We start from the raw sequence: 20,091 nt of genomic DNA on the forward strand, positions 1-20,091 counted from the left end.
AGGGGACACGAGGGGATGTTAGGGACTGAGGGGGAGCGAGAGGGACGTGAGGGACAGTGAGGGGCCGAAAGGGACGAGAAGAGATGCGAGGGGACGTGGGAGGCCGAGCGGAACGTGAGGGACGGAGAGGGTTCGTGAGGGACCGAGAGGGGACGTGAGGGACCGAGCGGGGTCGTGAGGGACGAGGAGGAGAAGGGAGGGGCGTGAAGGGCCCGGGGATTTACAGCTCTGTCAATTATCGACATTGTGGTGACAGGGCTCCACTGCCAAAACATTTCACATTGTTTCATGGGTTAAACAAAGCCTATGTTTCGTTTTGATCTTTGTGATATGCTACATGTCGTGTCTCTGGGTGAGAGCACACGAGTCGAGCTCATGGATATTAGATACACTCAGCTATTACTGTCAACAGTGTCCTATTTACAGAATAAAATACATGCACTTTCCATTGGCTGCTGTACAGACACACTCTGAGCCAGTCCCACTCATCTTAGGTGAATGAAGGCTCGAACCTTTTGGGTAAATTCTTTCAATTTCTTTCAGTTTCTCCCCCTGAATTTCTGAATATTCCCTCTACATACAAAAGATTTAAGTTTTACCTCTCGTAAGTCATAAAGTCTCATTATATAGTTATTTAACAACTTCTTTACTTAACCTTGCTGCTTAATGCTCCTTAAGGGAAGAAAATAAAGGCTTCTGAAGACAGAAAAATTTACTGAAAACACGTAAATCAATGAAGAACTACTCAACAGATGCAAATCACTTCATACTTCACAGATTTCACAAAATATTCGAAGTTGGAAGGGACCCACAAGGATCACCAAGTCCAAGTGCAAGGTGAATGGCCCATACAGGAATATTCTAGTACAGAGTCAATCCAAGTATGAAAATATTCTACTTTATCCATTTTGGCTTTATTTAGTTTTGTAGCTCTTTTGCAAGTAGCTGGAGGGAGAGCCCTGAGCTGGGGTGAGTGTCAGGGACCCTGTTCTGATCTACAACTGGGGGTATTTGGCACTTTTTTCATAATTACAATTACTTGTAGAACATCCTGCTACAGTAATACACTTCCTTCCGAGTCACCCTGTGGGAATCTGCTATCACTGAAGGCAAGGGAAAAATAAGAAGTGTTTTGGGGTGTTTGGTCAGTTTTTGGGGTATTTTATTGTTATGGTTTTGTCAGGGACAAGGAGCAGATAGACTGATCGACCATGACAGTTCACATGGAGCCAACAAGCCTGAGAACAAAGGAAGTGAGAAAAGCAAATGTCCATGAAACCCGCCACAAACACCACAGTTCTGCTTTCTTCTAGCTGCTGCAGGAGCTACAGTAATTAATTTAATAATTAGTGTTTAGTAACAGAGGGACAGATGCTGGCTCTGCACAAACACACCTCCTCAGGGCTGCGCTCTCATGGCTGCGTCAGGATGAGAGTCAGAGTCAGCTGACAAGAAAAAGGTGACAAAAAGATTGGCCTTATTAGGTAATTTCTGATCCTGGGTTGTTACTCATACCTGGCACACAGAGGCAGCCATGGAACAGGTAAAATGTTTGCCATTAAGGAGGTTCTAAATGTCACACAGACTTTTAGCACTGGATCAAGCCCCATCTTAAGACATTTATATTATAAAAGCTAGTTTAGGAATCTGGTTTTTACTAAACAACATACTCCTTCCCCAGCTTGTAGCAGATGAGGTGTTTAGAAGGAAATCGTCAGAGCTAATCCTGTCATAACTCTGATCTGTCATTCCCACGTCCAGTCTTGACCCTGGAAATGTGGCTGTTTTCAAGATAAGGCTGGGTTAACATAGAGAAATAGGGTTCTGACTGCTGTGGCAGTGGGGATGTCTCACTATGTGTGTAATATTTATCAAGTTAATTGAATTTATAATGCAGTGAGTAAAGGCTTTAGTTATCGCACTCAACATCTTACAGGACTGAGCCTTTGTATTGCAGATTTCTTGAGACAGAGATTGTATCTTTGGTGGGTTTTTTTTAAAGTACTGTCTGTGTAGCCTTACATACGTGGTTTTTATACATAGATATGATGAATAATAGCATGGAAATGTTGCCAGGTGTTGTGGAGGTTGTTACTGGTCTGGTAAAACTGGTTTTTTCCTCAGGTGTTCATCAGCTGCTGTCAGGGAATTATGAGAAAATCTCAGATCTATATGAGAATCTCAGATTTCATTTCATTTTAAAATAGATTTTGATGTTTCAACTTGGAAAATATCAGCCCCACAGGTTAAAAAAGGCAAATAAAATGGACTCAGCATTTATTATTTATAAAATGTTTTGACTTCTGATTTTCTGGTGAGTCAGCAGGGAGCTGTTGGTTAAACAGAACCCAGGAGGTGCACAAGGGAGCAGCTCGCTAAAATAACATAAACTGCTTAAAAAGGCAAAAAGTCCCTAGGCCCTCTATTTAATGACACATAGCTGGAAGTGTTGTCTCTTTACCAGAGGATAAATTTATTGTCTGTGAGGATAAGGGGACGTGGCCATGGCAAGATTGTCCCAGGAGCTGAACGCCCTGGTCAGTGGAACACCCTGGGTTCCCACCCCGTTGATTCCCAGGCAGCTCCTGGGTGGTGTCCAAGGTTGTGCCAGACACTTGTGGGTCTCCAGCCCTCATGGATCTCCAGCCCTTGTAGATCCTCAGCCATTCCATGTCCAAGGAGCACCTCAAGGGCTGCTGGTCACAGCCCTGACAGGTTCACTGCTGGGGCTCACCTGCCTTATGCAAATCCTGTTTTGCCAGCTCTCGGGGCTTTAGCTGCTCACAGTAACCCTGAGATGTGTTAGAAAGTCTCTTTTCCCAGCCTGGCAGTCGAAGAAGGAGTCAGAGCTCTTCAGTTCTCGTTCTCAAGGTTGTTTATTGTTTCTTATCTATAAAATTCTTTCTCCTGGCCTGCCGAGGTCCTCTCAGCAGGACAGACAGAGGCACTCTGGCCACACCACCCTCAGGGCAGTGTTGTTATCTCTTTATACTAAAAACTACGTGCACAATATTTACAATAACTTCCCAATACCTATCACCTATGTTAGACAGTGAGCTTCTACTCTAAACCAATCCAAAAGTGCCACCATCACAGCAGAAGATGGAGGCCAAGAAGAAGAAGGAGAAAGGCTGGACATGCCCAGATTCCTCCATCTTGCCCCCTGAAGCCCCATTCTAAAAACCTCAAAAAGTCTATTTTTCACCCCGTGACAAACTGATTATTATTCTACTTATACTTTTGTGGCTTGCAGATCCTCATATAAGGTTGGTAATTTGCTCCATGGGTCCTAATCAAACTCACAGGCGTCTTGGGCTCTGTGCCGGGGTCCCTGAGCCCCCTGGCAGGGGTCCTGGCAATCCAGGACAGCCAGAGGGATGTCCTGAATTCCGACAGTCAGGTGTTTTAAACCCCACTGAGGCTGTTTGGCTGGGAATGCTGGGAGTTATTCAGGGTGTCATCAATTGAGCAGGGAGAATTCCGTGGTTTTGGGGAGCAGTGGAGAGCTGGTGAAGCTGGAGCAGCACCGCTGTGGGCAGGCAGGCACCATCAGGGTGGCTGGCACGGAGCGTGCTGGAGTTCTGGGTTAATTATTAAACCTGCAAACAGGTGTTGGGTTTTGGGACAGAACAGGGAGGTACAGACAGACAATTCCCTCCTTCCTGGTGCCCGAGGGGCAGCAGCTGTCACCTCTTCTGAGGCAGCTCTGGAAGGGCCACATGCGTGAGATGCACCCTGGGAAGAGCCAGCAGAGGAAATCCTGACACCCAGCCCTAGTGAGGGACATCTGGAGTGCTGTGTCCACTTCTGGGCTCCTCAGGACAAGAAAGACAAGGAGATACTGGAGAGGGTCCAGGAGAGGCCACAAAGATGATGGGGGGTCTGGAGAGACTGTGGGAGCTGGGCCTGGTTAGTCTGGAGAAGGGACGGCAGAGAGGGGATCCCATCAATCCACACCAATATCTGAAAGGCAGGTGCCAAGAGAATGATGCCAGACTCTTCACCAAATCACAAAATTTGTTGGGGTTGGAGGGGGCCTCTGCAGATCATCCTGGCCAATGCCCCTGCCAAGGCAGGGTGACCCAGAGCAGGTGACACAGGAATGCATCCAGGTGAGTTTGGAATCTCCAGGCAGGAGAACTCCAGAATCTCCCTGGGCATCCTGTTCCAGTGCTCGGCCATGCTCATGGAGAGTTCATCCTTATGCTGAGGAAGTGTTTTAGTTTATGGCCATTGGTCCTCACCCTGTTGCTGGGCACCACTGAAAAGGATCATTTCGCTGGTGCCCAGCAACAGGATGAGGACCAATGGCCATAACCAAAACCACGGTGTTTCACCTTAACACCTTGGTTATATTGAGGGTGACCGAGCACTGGAACAGGTGTCCAGGGAGGGCGTGGTGTCCCTATCCGGGGACAATCCAACCCCACCTGGAGCGTCCCTGTCACCCGCTCCGGTGACCCTGCCTTGGCAGGGGGTTAGTGCTGGACGATCTCCAGGGTCCCTTCAAACCCGAAATATTCCGGGATTCCGTGATTCACAGCCGGCACCTGTTGCGGCTGCGGGGTCGCGCGGGCGGCGTGCGCGCTCCCGCGGGCGGTGGGGGGGGGCGGCGCGCGTGCGCGAGCCGGCGGCGCCGGGCAGCGCGGAGCGGCCTCTTCCTCCCTCCCTTCTCCTCCTCCTTTTCCTCCTCTTCCTCCTCCTCCTCCTCCTCATCCCCGTCCCGGGAGCGCGCTCGGGCGCGTGCTGGCGGCGGCGGGAGCGCGCGCGGGCTCGGCGGGGGCGCAGCGCGGGGATTGTTCGCGCCGCCGCTCGGGGAAGCGGAACGCGGGGAGCGCTCCCCGCCGCGCCCCCGCTGCCTCCTCCTCATCCTCCTCCTCGGCCGCCGCCGCCTCCCGCCCCGCCGCCCCCGTGTCCGCGCCGGACCCCCACCCCGCCGCCAATATTCCCGAGATCAAGCGCTACGCGGCGGCGGCGGGGCCGGCGGCGGGGCCCGGGGCGGGCGGCGGGGCCGGCGGCGAGAGCAGCGAGGCCGCCACCGCCGCCATGGAGGCGCTGGGACCCGGTGAGAGCGCGGGGGGGGGGCGCGGGGGCCGCGGCCTGTCGGGCCGTGACGGCGGGGGAAGGAGGCCGCGGGCCCGGCGGGGCTCCCCGGCAGCAGCGGGGCCCGCTCGGAGCCGCCGGCAATGCCCGGTGCCGAGGAGCCGCTGCGGGTCGCGAAACTTTGCGTGGGGGTTGCGGATGCCCGCACGGCCCCGCTGCTGCCGGGACTACCGGGGGACGCGGCTCGACCTCCCCGGGGTGAACGGGACGGGGCTGGAGCGGGACAGCGACAGCGAGGGGACGGGGACAGGCAGGGCTGTGGTGTCACAGCGATGCGCGCCCTGCAACCTGTGCAGTGATAAGTTTTATATTTGACATTGAGCTATTTCTGAGAGTTTAAGGTGATGCTGTCTGAATATACGGCTGTTTATTTCTTTAACAAACTTCGCTTAAATACTGGTGGGTTTTTGCATGTGCTGCTTTCCTGCTTGTGTCCTATTCCATGATTATTCTCCCATCAAATGCCTGCGGGATGTATTTCTAGCCCTCAGTGGCCTGTACACCTGACCCATCAAGTTCCCATTCAAACGACTGGTATAAGCCAAGTGGTGTTAATTTTGGTGTGATATGAAACGTTTATTGACACAAAGGTGCAATTCCAGAAGAATCCAGAGTTTGAGGTAGTGAGGGCCTGACTCAGAGCCTGCTGTATGTGTGTGATGTATCCTGGCCTCCCCGAGTTCCAGCTGGAGAAGCAGATTCTCTTTCAGTTTTGAAAACTGCTTCCTGTCTGAAGCAATTCGGTTGAGGTGCTTAGTACATAATGGTTGTGGGGTAAGAGAAATTAAAATACAACAGCACATACAACCTTAGTCAGGCTGATCAGATGAAAATCCTGTGATGCCAGAGCAGCCTGGCTTCAAATGGGAAAACAGTTTGTAGCTGATTCTTTAGAATCCTTTGAGAAACAACTTTAGGCAGGAGGAGATGTAAGTTTTATTTCCTTTGGTCAGAACAGAGGGCAGCGTTGCTGTGCATGTTTGCAGAACTTGTCAATACCAAGGGAGGAAAATGGGTAAATATAGTTGTCATTTAATCTCTTGCAGGAGGTCAGTGCCTGCACTTCCTTCAGACTAATTAGCATGGGATTAATGGATCATCTCTCGTATCCAAATAAGCACAGCAAACTTTGATTGCCCTCAATGATTCACGCTTGTCCAAGACAGCTGTAGTTTTTTTAAACAACAAACTGTAACTTTTTTTAAACACTAACTGTACCCCACAACTGGTCTGACCGTGAGGGAGCATGATCCCTCAGGCAGGTGTGGAGCCAGGAACGTGTCCTGTGGGGTGTCTGTCCCCAACAGCCCCCAACAGCTCTGCAGAGCCGACACAGCCATGGGCTTCAGCTGCTTACATGCTCTGTGCTCCCTCTGCTTAAAAATATTCCAGGGCTGGTGTCCTTAGGTTGGTAATTTCATTTGGTAATGCAGTAGCCAATGGATGGCTTTTAAATCCAGTGTGGAATCTCCTGGGATTTGGTCCTGGCTTCAGTTTATGCTTGTGTTAAACTTTATTGCTACACCCTGCAGTGTACCCAAATAGGAGTCACCTACCTCTCCTTTTTCCTGGTACAAACTCTGAGATTTTGTACTACATGGATGCTGTCAGGTTATAATGCTAAATTTGCCCTAAGTTTTATGATAGGTTTATTATTACATTCTAGTGAGAGCGCTTGCCCTCTCCTTTGCTACTCTACAACAGAGGGAAGACACTTTGATCACACTGAGCCTTGCTCAGATATAGACAAACCCATGAAAATATACCAATGTCATTTGCTTTATGTGCAGTGTCAGCTGAGGCTCTGATCGATTTAAAAAATAGTCAGTTTAATCTTGTTAACATGGTATCTCAGATCTTAACACTTTGAGGAGGGTAACTAAAGGCTTCCCTAGTGACCAGCTTGCATGTGAGTAATGCTTCCAGGCCTCTAATAATTTCCTCCTTAGATCTGTTCCTGAAGCTCTTCTTTTGTCCCAATAAAATATCTCTTCCATGTCTCTAGGAGTCCACACCTGTCTAATGCTTTCTCCCTTATCCTTCTACTTAGAGGAAAGCCTGAACCTTTCCTCACTCCTGTCTTTATGTTGGAATTTTAAATTGGATCATTGACATCTGAACTTTAAGCCTGTAGTGAAAACAATGACAAAGTGTGGCTTTGGTGGCTGTTGGTTTGTTTTCAGAAATGGAGGTAGGGATGTATTTCTCTTTGCATTACATGAAAATACATAATATCTGTATGGTTGCATTCCTTCTTAGGACTCTCTGAAGTTCTTAACCGCTGTCATGAATAAATGCCACTAAAATTTTAACTAAAATTTTAAGAATGATTTATGGCACCTACCTATACATGCTTTCGGGAACACCTTTTTCACCTTGGAGTTCTGAGCAACTGGAAGGCTGAGCCTCTTTGAACGCCTCTGTTTACAGCCTCAAAAAGCTTAAGATTTCTTCCTGCCCAGTCAAATGGTGCATGGAGTGAGCCATCACATCTCACACACATTTATTTGACTTTCTAGGGCCCCCAACCAGCCTTTTCCAGCCACCCCGTCGCCCAGGCCTGGGCACTGTTGGCAAACCCATCCGGCTCCTGGCCAACCACTTCCAGGTTCAGATCCCCAAGATTGATGTTTATCACTATGATGTGGACATCAAACCAGAGAAACGCCCCCGAAGAGTCAACAGGTAGGAGTAACTTAATAAAGGTTTATTGATTTCAATTAAGTGTATATGCCTGATGTAAGGAAGCTGTGAATCCTAGGAATTCTCCATCTGCTAAAGGCCTGTGTGTGTTTGTACTGTGGTCAGCAGTTGCTTTTCAGTGAACTATAATATTCTTGCAACTGGCCTGTAATCTGGAAGGCTCTGGGAAATGTACTGAGCATTGACCTCCAGCTGGTTTTATTTTACAGTCTACAAGTCAATGTCCCTGGTAATTGTTCCACAGTCTGTTACACAAACGTGTAGCAGCTGAGGGGAGGCATTTCAGCTTGTAGATTTTGGAGTCCACACATGGATCAATCCACAGAGTGTCCCACCCACCCCAAGGCTCCTGTGTGAGAACATGTCCAGGATGTTTTGGAGAACATCTTCCTCTGTTTGTTTTCACTGTAACTCTGCTGACAGCACAGATACCTGTACAGACACCTGTGTGTGCCACTTGGGTGTCTTAACCTGGGGGTGACATTCACAGCTTCTGGTGTGACCTGGGGGTGCTTTTGTGCATTGCTGTTTTTCCTATCTTTCTCCTTTAAGAAAAAAAATGAAAAAAATAATTTTAAATTGTGTAAGACTATTACTGAATTTTCTGTTCTTCCACTCAATGAATCACTGCCTAGGGAGGTGGTGGACACGATGGTGAGGCACTTCAAGATGCAGATATTTGGGGATCGGCAGCCTGGCTACGATGGGAAGCGGAACATGTACACAGCACACCCCTTACCCATTGGCAGGGATAGAGTAAGTGTTGCTTTAACTTTTCCACAGGAAAACTGTTACAGTGTCATTTGAAAAGTGTTCTTTTATTGACATTAACCCAAAATACTGTCACACCTATTGGTGTAGTCTTGGAAATGACAGACAGGACCAGTCAGGGACTCTAGGAGCTCACTGGTGTTTTACTGAAGTTTGTGTCTTTGGGTTTCTAATTCCCACTTCTTCAGTACAGAATATCATGAGACATGAGAACTACATTTTGCTCTTAGAGCTGCTGCAAGGACACTATTTTTCTTTCACCCTGGTGGGAACTTCCCTTTTCCCTCTACTGACCCTTGTTCTGTTGCTGAACGATAAAGTCATTGTAGCTGATGATGACTCTGGTTGGGTTTGGTTGTGCTGTGGAGATATGTCCTTGTCTTCCTGGAACAACCAGATCAGCTGTTCCTGCCTTGCATGTGCACCCCAGCTCTAAACAAAACTTCCTCCCATCAACTGATCTCCCAAGGGATCTGGTCATTGTTGTGCCTTGGAGGATGTCCAGGATGAGTTCACAGTTACCCTCTGGGCTGTGGGGTGTGACAGTTATCCCAAGTGCTGCGCCAGAACCCTGAGATTTGTGTCTCTCGGAGAGTCTCCTTTATGACCAAAAGGTTTTCTTGCCTTCCCATTTGGTTCACAAAACATCTTGCTATTAATTGGCTGACTTAAAAAAAATGACTCACTGTTCTCCAGAGCTTTGATGTCACCATACTAATCACTGCTGAAAATTTACATTTAAAGATACTTCAGTGCAGTTTCTCAGATGAATAAATGACAAACTTTCAAAGTCCTGAGGGAGGCAATTGTAATATTTTAAGGTCATTACACAAACTAATAATCAAAAATACAGAATCAAAGGACGCCTAGGAGAAAACTGTACCATTGCTGAGTGTTGTGTCTGTCTGCAATCCATGACAAAAGCTTGTGCTTAATTTTCTTGTGCCTGTGGCAGGTGGATATGGAGGTTACACTCCCAGGAGAGGGGAAGGACCAGACATTTAAGGTTTCCATTCAGTGGGTGTCAGTCGTCAGCCTTCAGATGCTGCTGGAAGCTCTGGCAGGGCACTTGAATGAAGTTCCTGAAGATTCTGTACAGGCACTGGATGTAATCACACGGCACCTTCCCTCCATGAGGTGGGTACTTGTGGGGCCTTCTTGACTGGCTATGTCTTCTATCCATCTTAACCTTTGTGTTTGTCATTCCTTGCTGCTGCTCTGCTGCCCATTACACTCCTGTGGTAGAAGGGATGAGGGATACAGCCATGTAATTCAACACCTGCCTTACAAATTTGCACTAGAATAGGGAAATGTGATCTGAACTAGACTTGTGTCTGCTGGTCATGTTTCTAACAGGAATTTGCTGTACCCTTTCCAGCTGCCCTGTCAGAAAAGTCTTTGTGTGCTTGCCATAAGTCAGCTCTGACAGTTATAACATGCTGTAATAATAACATGTTTTAAACACTATAGGTGTGAATGTAAAAAATACATCAGAAGGAAATGATCAGAGTATTAATTTTCTTATTTTTTCCAGGTACACCCCTGTGGGTCGCTCCTTTTTCTCCCCTCCTGAAGGTTATTACCACCCCCTGGGAGGGGGCAGGGAGGTCTGGTTTGGCTTCCACCAGTCTGTCCGTCCTGCCATGTGGAACATGATGCTCAACATCGATGGTGTGTAGGAGATTCTGTCTCGCTCATGTAACAGAGTTCTTTGTGCTTCCCAGTTCATTGTCCTGTCTTTTTATCTTAGTGTCAGCAACTGCTTTCTATCGTGCCCAGCCTATCATTGAGTTCATGTGCGAGGTCTTGGACATCCAGAACATCAGTGAACAAAGCAAACCTCTGACAGACTCCCAGCGTGTCAAGTTTACCAAAGAAATCAGAGGTAAAAGCTTGTCCTAAAGCTGCTGCAAGAAAATACTGAAACCTGCTCTTAATATATTGTAATGAAAATTTGCAATGCACATGGAGAGCTGGGCTGTTCCCTTTTTCCCTTCATCCTTTTCAAAGGTAATTCCTGTCCCTGAATTTATTTTCTGTTGAGTTTTCAGGTCTAAAAGTAGAGGTGACCCACTGTGGGCAGATGAAGAGAAAATACCGAGTTTGCAACGTTACCCGGCGACCAGCCAGCCACCAGACGTATGTATCAAGCACTGCCTGACAGTTCTTAAAATCTTCAACCTATTCAATATATCTGGAATATACTTGGTGTATTTTTTATGCAGGAATAGTTGATTCTGGAGGTGAAGCAGCTCTGTGGCTTTACAGGAATGTTTAGTCTTAGTGGAGTAGAGGAATAGTGTGGGTTTTGACTACCTTTTTATTTCTTTCAACCCAGGAAAACTGAGCTATATCCTGGTTTTTAAATACAGTTATTAAAAGCTCCTATAAAAATAGCTAAAATACAAGAAATTTTTAAAATAGCTAAAATACAAGAAATTCGGTATATGGTCTAAAATCTTTTCATAAAGAAGAGATCCAGTAAGTAAGGAAAATAGAGATTTGCTAAAGGTAGTCTGGAATAGATTTTTCATATAATTTTTTCCTTTAAAAAATCTGACAAAGTCTAACCAGAACAAATGTCATTTCTAGGTTCCCTCTGCAGCTGGAGAATGGGCAGGCCATGGAGTGCACAGTAGCTCAGTATTTTAAGCAGAAGTACAGTCTGCAGCTGAAATACCCTCACCTGCCCTGTCTCCAAGTGGGACAGGAGCAGAAACACACGTACCTGCCACTGGAGGTAAGGATCTGAGTCCTGCACTGTGGGGTGTCCTCTGTTAAACGGTGTCACAGCACCTCTCCCTGCTCCTGTGCAGGTGTGTAACATCGTGGCTGGCCAGAGGTGCATCAAGAAGCTCACAGACAATCAGACCTCGACCATGATAAAAGCAACAGCCAGGTCTGCCCCAGACAGGCAGGAGGAGATCAGCAGACTGGTGAGTATTTTTCCAGCTGCACAGTCTGTGTTTGTCACTTCTCGTGGCTTTTCCAGAGCATTGGAGCAGGTGATGTTGAGCAGCATGACCAAGAGAGAAGTTAAAAAATCTGGTTTGGTTAAAAGAAATCCTTCTAAACTGAAAGGCTGTTGAGGACAAAGAGGGCAGAGTCACCTGAAGCTTTAGTTTAGTGACATCAGTACTTGTCTTGTCCCCAGGTGAAGAGTAACAGTATGGTTGGTGGGCCTGATCCATATCTGAAGGAGTTTGGAATTGTTGTCCATAACGAAATGACAGAGCTGACAGGCAGAGTTCTGCCAGCCCCAATGCTGCAGTATGGAGGCAGGGTGAGTTTCCATGTCTTGTAAAACTCCTTGTCCTGAGGTTATTGAAATTCATGAGGTGTTTTGTGTATCTTCCTCTTGTGGGCTACAGTCAAAACGGAGCAGCACTTGATTTGTAATTTGCCTTTGGTTTTTACCTAGAACAAGACTGTGGCCACACCAAACCAAGGCGTGTGGGACATGAGAGGGAAACAGTTCTATGCTGGCATTGAGATTAAAGTTTGGGCTGTTGCCTGTTTTGCTCCTCAAAAACAATGCAGGGAAGACTTGCTGAAGTAAGTATTTTCCTATTTATTTAGGATTCTACTTCAAGGTGTATTTTTCTCATGTTTCTGAAAGGTGATGTGTAGAATAAATTGATTTTCCCCTGCCCTTCAAATTACTCTACAGAATCCTAAAGAAAGAGGTTCTGTGAACCACTGATTGGCAAAAGTCATGGCTGTAATAATACTCAGATAAAGTAGGTGGATAAGTGAAAATTTACCAGAGCATCAGTATTAGTTTGGGAGTCTGCCTCAGGATGTTTATCTCAAATGTCTGTTTCTGTAAGGCTTGTAAAACTACAGTAGCTGATGACCTTCCTCAGAGAGGATTAGAGTCATATTAGTGAGCTCCTGCTGGGAATAGAATTGCTAAAAAACAGTTACTGTAGTGCTGTGAAATAGCAGAACCAGTGTAGATCTGGTTGATAAAACTGATGAGTGAGCCATAGTGAGAAGGCCAGAACAAATCCACTTCTATTTCAGGAGTTTCACAGACCAGCTGCGCAAGATCTCCAAGGACGCCGGGATGCCCATCCAGGGCCAGCCCTGCTTCTGCAAGTACGCCCAGGGTGCAGACAGCGTGGAGCCCATGTTCAAACACTTAAAGCTGACTTATGTGGGCCTGCAGCTCATCGTGGTGATTCTGCCTGGGAAGACGCCTGTGTACGGTATGGAGAAGGGGCTGTAAAGTGATCAGGAGTTGTACTGCAAGTGGGTGGCAGGAAGGAGGCAGAGGAGAGATGGGTTCTCTTGAAAAAGATTGGAGCTGGTTTGTCAGGCCTGGTTGGAGAAGTTGTGTATTACCAAAGAGCAAACTGAACTTTTGTCAGTGAAGTTTCAAGGATCTGAATTAGAGTAACATTTGAAAAAAATAAGAGCAAGCAGGAACCACTGCCTTATTTTCTGTCACAGCTGAAGTCAAGCGGGTTGGAGATACTCTTCTAGGCATGGCCACACAGTGTGTTCAGGTAAAGAACGTGGTCAAAACCTCTCCACAAACGCTGTCTAACCTGTGTCTGAAGATCAATGCCAAGCTTGGAGGAATCAACAATGTGCTGGTACCTCATCAAAGGTGAGATTCAATCAAAAGCTCTTTGTAATGTCTGCATTGTCAAGGAAAATTGTGTTGTTTTGCTAAAATGATACTTTTCAAAATAAAACATACTTCAGAAATTCCCACAGTGTGGAGTGGACAGTGGAGGATATGTCTGCATTTGGAGTGTTCCCAGTAAGCCCTGAGCCAAGGGGAGTCAGAGCCATCCAGCAGTCAGAGCCACCAAACTCACCAAGGTTTTTTTCCTGTCTCTTTCCTGCCTTTGGATTCACTCAGTGTACATTTTCCTCTTGCCACCTCCAATAGCATCCTGTGTTTATGTCCAAATTGAAAGAGAAGGAGTGAGGAGGAGTGACTTGGAAGCAATGCTTGTAACATGGTCTGCCTTTGATCCTGTCCTTGTCACTTTCTGTTCTTTCTGGACTGTAAGTGCTGGAGGCAGAGAATTTTGCCCTTAAAGACTCTCTCACAGGTTTAAGTTCTGTTCAGTGCTTTGGATGCACCTTCCTCAGCTTTAATGTTTTTTGTTCCTGGCCCATTTTCTTTTTACTGTTCTTATTTATTATTATGAGTTGATAAGAGGCTACCTCTCCTCTCAAGTCAGGGTGAGGAAGTTGGACTGGAGAAGAGAAGGCTGTGTGAAAGCCTCACAGCACCTTCCAGTATCCAAAAGGACCAACAAGCAGGCCAGTGAGGGACTGTAGTAATGGCTTCAAACTTTAAGAGAGTACATTAGATTAGAGACTAGGAAGGAATTGTTCACTGTGAGGATGGTGAGGCCCTGGCACAGGTTGCCTAGAAAAGCTGTGGTTGCCCCATCCCTGGAGGTGTTCAAAGCCAGGTTGGACAGGGCTTGGAGCAACCAAGGTTGGGGTGGGGTGGGTGGAACTGGCTGGGCTTTTAAGGCCTTTTCACACCCAAACCCTTCTGGAATTCGGTGATTCTAACTAATAAACTCAATCTTACCAAACAGGCCCTCGGTGTTCCAGCAGCCAGTGATCTTTCTGGGAGCAGATGTCACTCACCCTCCGGCCGGGGACGGGAAGAAGCCGTCGATCGCGGCCGTGGTGGGCAGCATGGACGGGCACCCCAGCCGCTACTGCGCCACCGTGCGCGTGCAGACCTCGCGCCAGGAGACCTCCCAGGAGCTGCTCTACAGCCAGGAGGTGATCCAGGACCTGACCAACATGGTCCGGGAGCTGCTGATCCAGTTCTACAAATCCACTCGTTTCAAGCCCACCAGGATCATTTACTACAGAGGGGGAGTGTCGGAAGGACAGATGAAACAGGTACTGCCTGGTGATAATTTTTTGTTGCTCATGAATAGGGATTGCTAGATATTTATGTGGATTATAAGGGATTTGCCATTGAAAAAATATATTTATTTATGTGGATTATATTTGTTATTGGAAAAATTAAGTTAATTTTTTTTTTAATTCACTTAATTATTAAAAATTAAGTGAATTGTCCTGGGCAAGCACAATTTATCAGTCTGCTCATGTCCCTTACCATGCAGCATTTGTATTTATCTAGATTATATATGTTACTGGAAAAATTAGGTTAAAAAATTTTTTAAATTCACTTAATTATTAAAAATTAAGTGAATTGTCCTGGGCAAGCACAATTAACCAGTCTGCTTGTGTCCCTTACCATGCAGCATTTGTACACAGGTTAAAAAAAAATAATCAAATACCTACTGAATTCATCACATAATAGTTAAATCTTCTCCTTGTAGGTAGCTTGGCCAGAGCTGATTGCCATCCGGAAGGCCTGCATTAGTTTGGAGGAAGATTACAGACCTGGAATAACCTACATTGTTGTGCAGAAAAGGCATCACACCAGGCTGTTCTGTGCTGACAAAACTGAAAGGGCAAGTACTGACTCCATGAGGGGGAGGTGGTGGCACAGGAAAGTGGGATTGTTTGATTCAGTGGGGTGGGATCTGTCTTGCCCACTAAAGCTGTAAAGCAGCAGCAGTACTGAGTGGTACAGGCTTCCTCTACCAAAATAACCAGTTCCTCCTTTTTTTATTGCTCTATATCAGATGGAACAGCTTGTTCCCCCTTTTGGAATAGGTGTGCTCAGTATCCCAGTATTTGTGTACCTGGAGATGTATCCTGGGGTTTTATAGTCCAGGATTCCTGATGATGAGCTGACCTGGCTGTTCACTCTATTCCCTGTTCTGTCTCCAGGTGCATCTAAGATGTGCCTGTGGTACAAATCCACAGGCCAGCTGAGGAACCTTCTTTAGGGAAGAGCTTGATCTGTGGTTTGCTTTTAAACCCAGATCTCCAGGGTGTGAGAGCAAACAAGGGTACGAAATAAATTTATCTCAGGAGCCTGTATTTTCAGATCCTGAATTACTTGTGTAGGCTTTATCCCACTCTGCAGTTTTAATGGTGCTGGCAAGGGTTTTATTTTCCTCTGATGACACACCAGCTGGATTTGGTGAAGTTTCTAAAAATGAATTCACAGAGAACATTTTCATTCCTCCTGTGTAAACGACCTTAATATATTTTCACCTTTCTGAGCAGTAAATTCTCCAGCAGCTTTCAATAGAGCCTACCTTTGAAAGCATTTTGGGGTCACTTCCAAAAAAGCCCATGGACTAATAATAAACCTTTCTCACTAGGTGGGTAAAAGTGGCAACGTACCAGCAGGCACTACTGTGGACAGCACCATCACACATCCCTCTGAATTTGACTTTTACCTCTGTAGCCATGCAGGAATTCAGGTAATGTCAGCTCTGCTGCGCTCAGGCAGTGTGACTAAATCCTTGTAGTTGTCCCCATGGGAAAAGTCACTTCTGTTTGTCACTTGGCAGACCCAGAGTGTGTTGGTGCCTGCTTGGCACTGACTCCTCAGTGCCTGCTGGAAGGTGCAGCCTGCAGGTACCACCTCTGTCCTTGCTGTTGCTCTCCAGCTGACTGCTCACCTGTTCTCTGCAGGGAACCAGCCGGCCCTCCCACTACCAGGTGTTGTGGGATGACAACTGTTTCACAGCAGACGAGCTGCAGCTGCTGACGTACCAGCTGTGCCACACCTACGTGCGCTGCACCCGCTCCGTCTCCATCCCCGCGCCCGCCTACTACGCCAGGCTGGTGGCATTTCGGGCCAGGTACCATCTTGTGGACAAGGATCACGACAGGTAAGGAATGGCCTCACCATCGTGGTAAGCAGGTAGTGAAGCTGAGCTGAGCTGCTTGTCCCAGTTGTTGACGGGTGTGTGTCTGCTCACAGCGCTGAGGGCAGCCACGTGTCGGGGCAGAGCAACGGCCGCGATCCGCAGGCGCTGGCCAAGGCCGTGCAGATCCACCACGACACCCAGCACACCATGTATTTCGCTTGAGAGCACCTGGGAAGATGAGGCAAAATAAGTACCCATGCAGTCCTGAAGTGTTTGGAAGCCTCCTGCTCTATCCAGGGCCGGGGGATTTCGGACTGCCCACTACCAGCAGCTCCGGACAGTCGCACTGAATTTGTTCTTCACTGCAACGTCTGATGCACCAACACAATTGAGCCATTTGTTTCATTGTTTTCTGTACTAGAAATCCATAGACTTGTCTTTTCTGATGCATTGGACTGAATTTTTACCTCAAAGCGCAAAGGCCGATCATCCTGAAATTTTTCAAGGACTTGGCACGAAAGGTTTCTATCAAATCTTTTGCTAGCTATGGTTTTTTCAGTTCTCCTCATCCCATGAGCTGACAGTGACTGCTGCTCTGTCTCCGTGCCCTGCTTCGTGAGTATGATGTGATGGCAAAATGTTTTATCCAGCTCGCTGTAATCCTTCTGTCGTGTGGGGCCATAGATTTTTTTATGGAGATTTTAGACTTCACTACTGTAAATGCCTTTTAACAAACATAACTTTCACAGGTATTGCAGTTTTTTGTCAGTTTTACTAATTATCTTTTTAATCTCTGCAGACTTGGGCTGCAAAGCAATTGCACTATACTGCGAGTTAATAGGTGGTTCTTGTTCTGTGAATGTGTAATATAACCAATAGTGATGCCTGTCAGTAGATTTTAATGATAATGGTTATAAATAATACTGCCATGGTATCGTAACAAGTACTGAACCATCATTTCCCCCCTCTAAAAATGATAAAACAAAAAAAAAAAATTTAGCTTTTAGGTATTTTGCAAACTTTTACAAAAGTGCCCACTTTATGCTGCTGTGTGGTTTGATAAATCTAAGTGATTTTAAAACTTTTTTCTCATAGAAGGTTTAACTTTGGCAATAAATCTTTGTTTTTTAAGCCCCCCCAAACAGTGTAATTTTCTAGCTGAGGATTGTGCATGAGTTTAACCAACATTCTCGTGTCGTTTTCTGAACACACAATTTGGCAGTTTCTGAAACAAATTAGAAAAGACGCATTTCCATGCTTTTTTTAAGAATTATTTTTAACTGTTTTATATTCACTGTTGGTGTCCTGTCTACATTTTTTATAAGCTTGGAAACTGGGTGTTCCATGTAGGAAAGGCCAACGTGTGCAGTTGAAATGTATTGTGTGACAGGCAACCTGAGGACTTTTACCAGCATTTTGAACTGTTATTTTTTCCTGGGAATCTGGGTTGCCCACACAATTGCATTTACAGCATGTTGAACCCGTGTGAGTCTCAAATGCTGATTCTGTCCCAGCCTAGAAATTAGGGTTTTTAATCTGCTTGGCTTTTTTCAGCTGCAGCCTGTAATCCAGAACAGGGACCTGGTTTCCCTGGTATTCCTGTAATCCATGAACGTAGTAATTTAAGACTAGATTCCTTACTGTATACCTGAGTTAGTGCAGATTAAAGCTTATTCCTAAACTGAGGAGGAGTTTGAGGAGCCCAAGGATTGCACTGTGGTCTCTGATACTTGTGTGGGGTTTGCTGCTAAGTTGTCTGCTGTCCCAAAGCTTAGGAACCAGCCCCCTCCAAATTTCAGCAATAGGAAATGCTGTTTCCTTCAGTCTTTAAGCTTGTAAATAAATGAAAGTTTACATTTCTAAATGCTGTTGTTTTCAGTTGTACCAGAGTACACTGAACATCTTCAAACAGTTTTATAACCTCCTTGCCAGTAGTATGTCTCATAAATTAAGTTTAACTTCTTTTCATTTCTGTTGAAAATGGGACTGAAGTGAACCCTGCTCCTGGCACGTGCCGGGACAGGTTTAGATTGAAAAAACAAAAAAGATTCTTTTACGTTTTTTAACTTTTTTTTTAAAGAATACCTCACTTGTGTAACAAAATCAGGACATGTGGGTGGGAGACTGACCGCTGCTTTTCTCAGTACTCGTTCAGGGAGAAGACACAAAAACCCTTTTTAGAGTGAACTCTGACTGACCCAACACACACAGAGAACTTTGGCACCTTGAAAAGCACCTGAGCACCTGTTGGAGGTGGTAGGATCCAAGATCCCTGATTTGAGTTTGTGCACTAGGAATGGGGCTGGTTTAACGAGGGTGCATAAAAAATGAACTTTATGACCAATTAGTTGTCCAGTGCCAAGCACTCCTGGTTGAGACTGAGGGAATGGAGAGCCTCTCCTTGGTTTGCCTGTGACTGGATATTTAACCTCAGACCAGGTGGAGCATCAGCCCCTGGTGAGCCCTGGGCCAGCACCCGAGCGGGGCTGGTGTGAGCCCACCCCGGGCCCAGGGCTGGAGTTTTGGGGGGAAAGCACTGAAGTTCAGGATCCAAGTTGCAGCAGTGCTGCCCTAGGCAGGTCTGAGCCCAAGTCTGGAGGACTTGAGGACCTGAGTGAGCCCTGTGGGCCTGAGTGACTCGTTCTGCATGTGTCAATCAATGGGAAGATGTGCATTCTGTAGCTGTAGTTTTAGGGTGTTTTGATTTTTGTTTTTTGGTTTTTTTTTTTTTATAAATAAAGCCTGTTGGCCACTGTTTAGCTCTGTGGTGTGAAAGATTTTAAATGTAGCAAAGTTCAAGGAGTTGGGGAAGGGGGTGGTTGATATATATATATTAAAAAATATAAAAAAAACGGGGGGAGGGGGCAGAAATCCTGTTTTCCACCCGGTTCTGCTTGCTTTGTCCCTGCTGAGCTCTGAACAAGCTCTGGCAATCCCTAGTTAGCCTGTCTCCACCAGTCTGGCTCTTGCGTTGCTGGGAGCTCCATCCGAAGGGCGGTGCAGGGGCTGTCCTGTGCCCACCCTGGCCGGGCCCTCGGGATGGGGCAGGGCCCTGGCTCAGAGCTGGCACTGACAGCCCCGACCCCTTTGTGGATGTGCTGTAGGAGTTTTCTTGCTCAATAGCGAGGCAGTGACTCTGCTTTCATTTTCAGAAGGCAGGGCCAGAGGGCATTGGATCCATCCTGATCCCGATCCACTGCGAGGCTCTTTCCCTGTGCACTGGAGGAAAGATCTTGCACTAAATATCACAGATTTTCTTAGACCTTGCTATTGACATTTTCATATTTCTATGTCTAGAGGCTGCAACTTCAATGTAAAATGTTTGCATTTGTTCAGTTTGACTTCTGATGTAATTTTTTGGTTTCTATATTGTTAGACTTGTAATGTTTCAAATGGTATTTTATTAACTTTGGACTGGATGTATGTCTCTAGCAATACGAGGTACTTTCTAAACTGTCCTGGGGCTCACAGCCCCGTGTCGAGATAAGATGCTGGTCGTGTACAATTGCATTGTATTTTTTTTTTTAGCCTGCAGGGATATTTTGTGTTCATGTGTCCAAAAATAATAATAATAATAAAAAAATTGGCATTCTCGTGCCAAATGTTCTGTTTTTCCTTATTGCTGTCCAATAAATGCAATGTACAGAGTGAGCAACCAATACTGTTGCCTGTAAACAAATGTCTTAAACTATTTAACTTTTAATTAAAACTTGTACAGAATGTGTCACCTGTGGAACTCATTACCACAATATATCTATATCTGATGCATTAAGAGTTAGCAAGTTAAAGA

At 46.2% G+C, this 20,091-nt stretch overlaps 1 protein-coding gene across 2 annotated transcripts; it reads left to right on the forward strand.

The window, feature by feature from the left end:
- The first annotated feature begins 5,046 nt into the window (after positions 1-5,046).
- LOC136565825 (protein argonaute-4) lies at positions 5,047-20,028 on the forward strand. Of its 2 annotated transcripts, XM_066564653.1 has the most exons (18): positions 5,047-5,065; positions 7,623-7,788; positions 8,442-8,562; positions 9,533-9,714; positions 10,112-10,248; positions 10,328-10,462; positions 10,629-10,716; positions 11,170-11,317; positions 11,394-11,513; positions 11,732-11,860; positions 11,999-12,132; positions 12,604-12,788; positions 13,033-13,192; positions 14,148-14,463; positions 14,910-15,044; positions 15,807-15,908; positions 16,123-16,322; positions 16,415-20,028. In XM_066564653.1, the coding sequence occupies exons 1-18, from the start codon at positions 5,047-5,049 to the stop codon at positions 16,521-16,523; spliced, it is 2,586 nt and encodes an 861-aa protein (XP_066420750.1). In that variant the 3' UTR covers positions 16,524-20,028. The 2 variants fall into 2 exon arrangements, with proteins under 2 accessions (XP_066420750.1, XP_066420751.1); XM_066564654.1 differs by lacking the exon at positions 5,047-5,065 and having other exon boundaries at positions 7,697-7,788; positions 11,418-11,513.
- The last annotated feature ends 63 nt before the right edge of the window (positions 20,029-20,091 follow it).

This window comes from Molothrus aeneus, chromosome 23, assembly GCF_037042795.1.
Source record: "Molothrus aeneus isolate 106 chromosome 23, BPBGC_Maene_1.0, whole genome shotgun sequence".
Classification (NCBI taxonomy): domain Eukaryota; kingdom Metazoa; phylum Chordata; class Aves; order Passeriformes; family Icteridae; genus Molothrus; species Molothrus aeneus.

Bases quoted from the DNA above. Each gene is read 5' to 3' on its own strand.
- LOC136565825 (XM_066564653.1), top strand. The intron at 9,715-10,111 runs GTGGGTACTTGT...TATTTTTTCCAG, and splicing joins CGGCACCTTCCCTCCATGAG to GTACACCCCTGTGGGTCGCT. The intron at 11,861-11,998 runs GTGAGTTTCCAT...GTTTTTACCTAG, and splicing joins TGCTGCAGTATGGAGGCAGG to AACAAGACTGTGGCCACACC.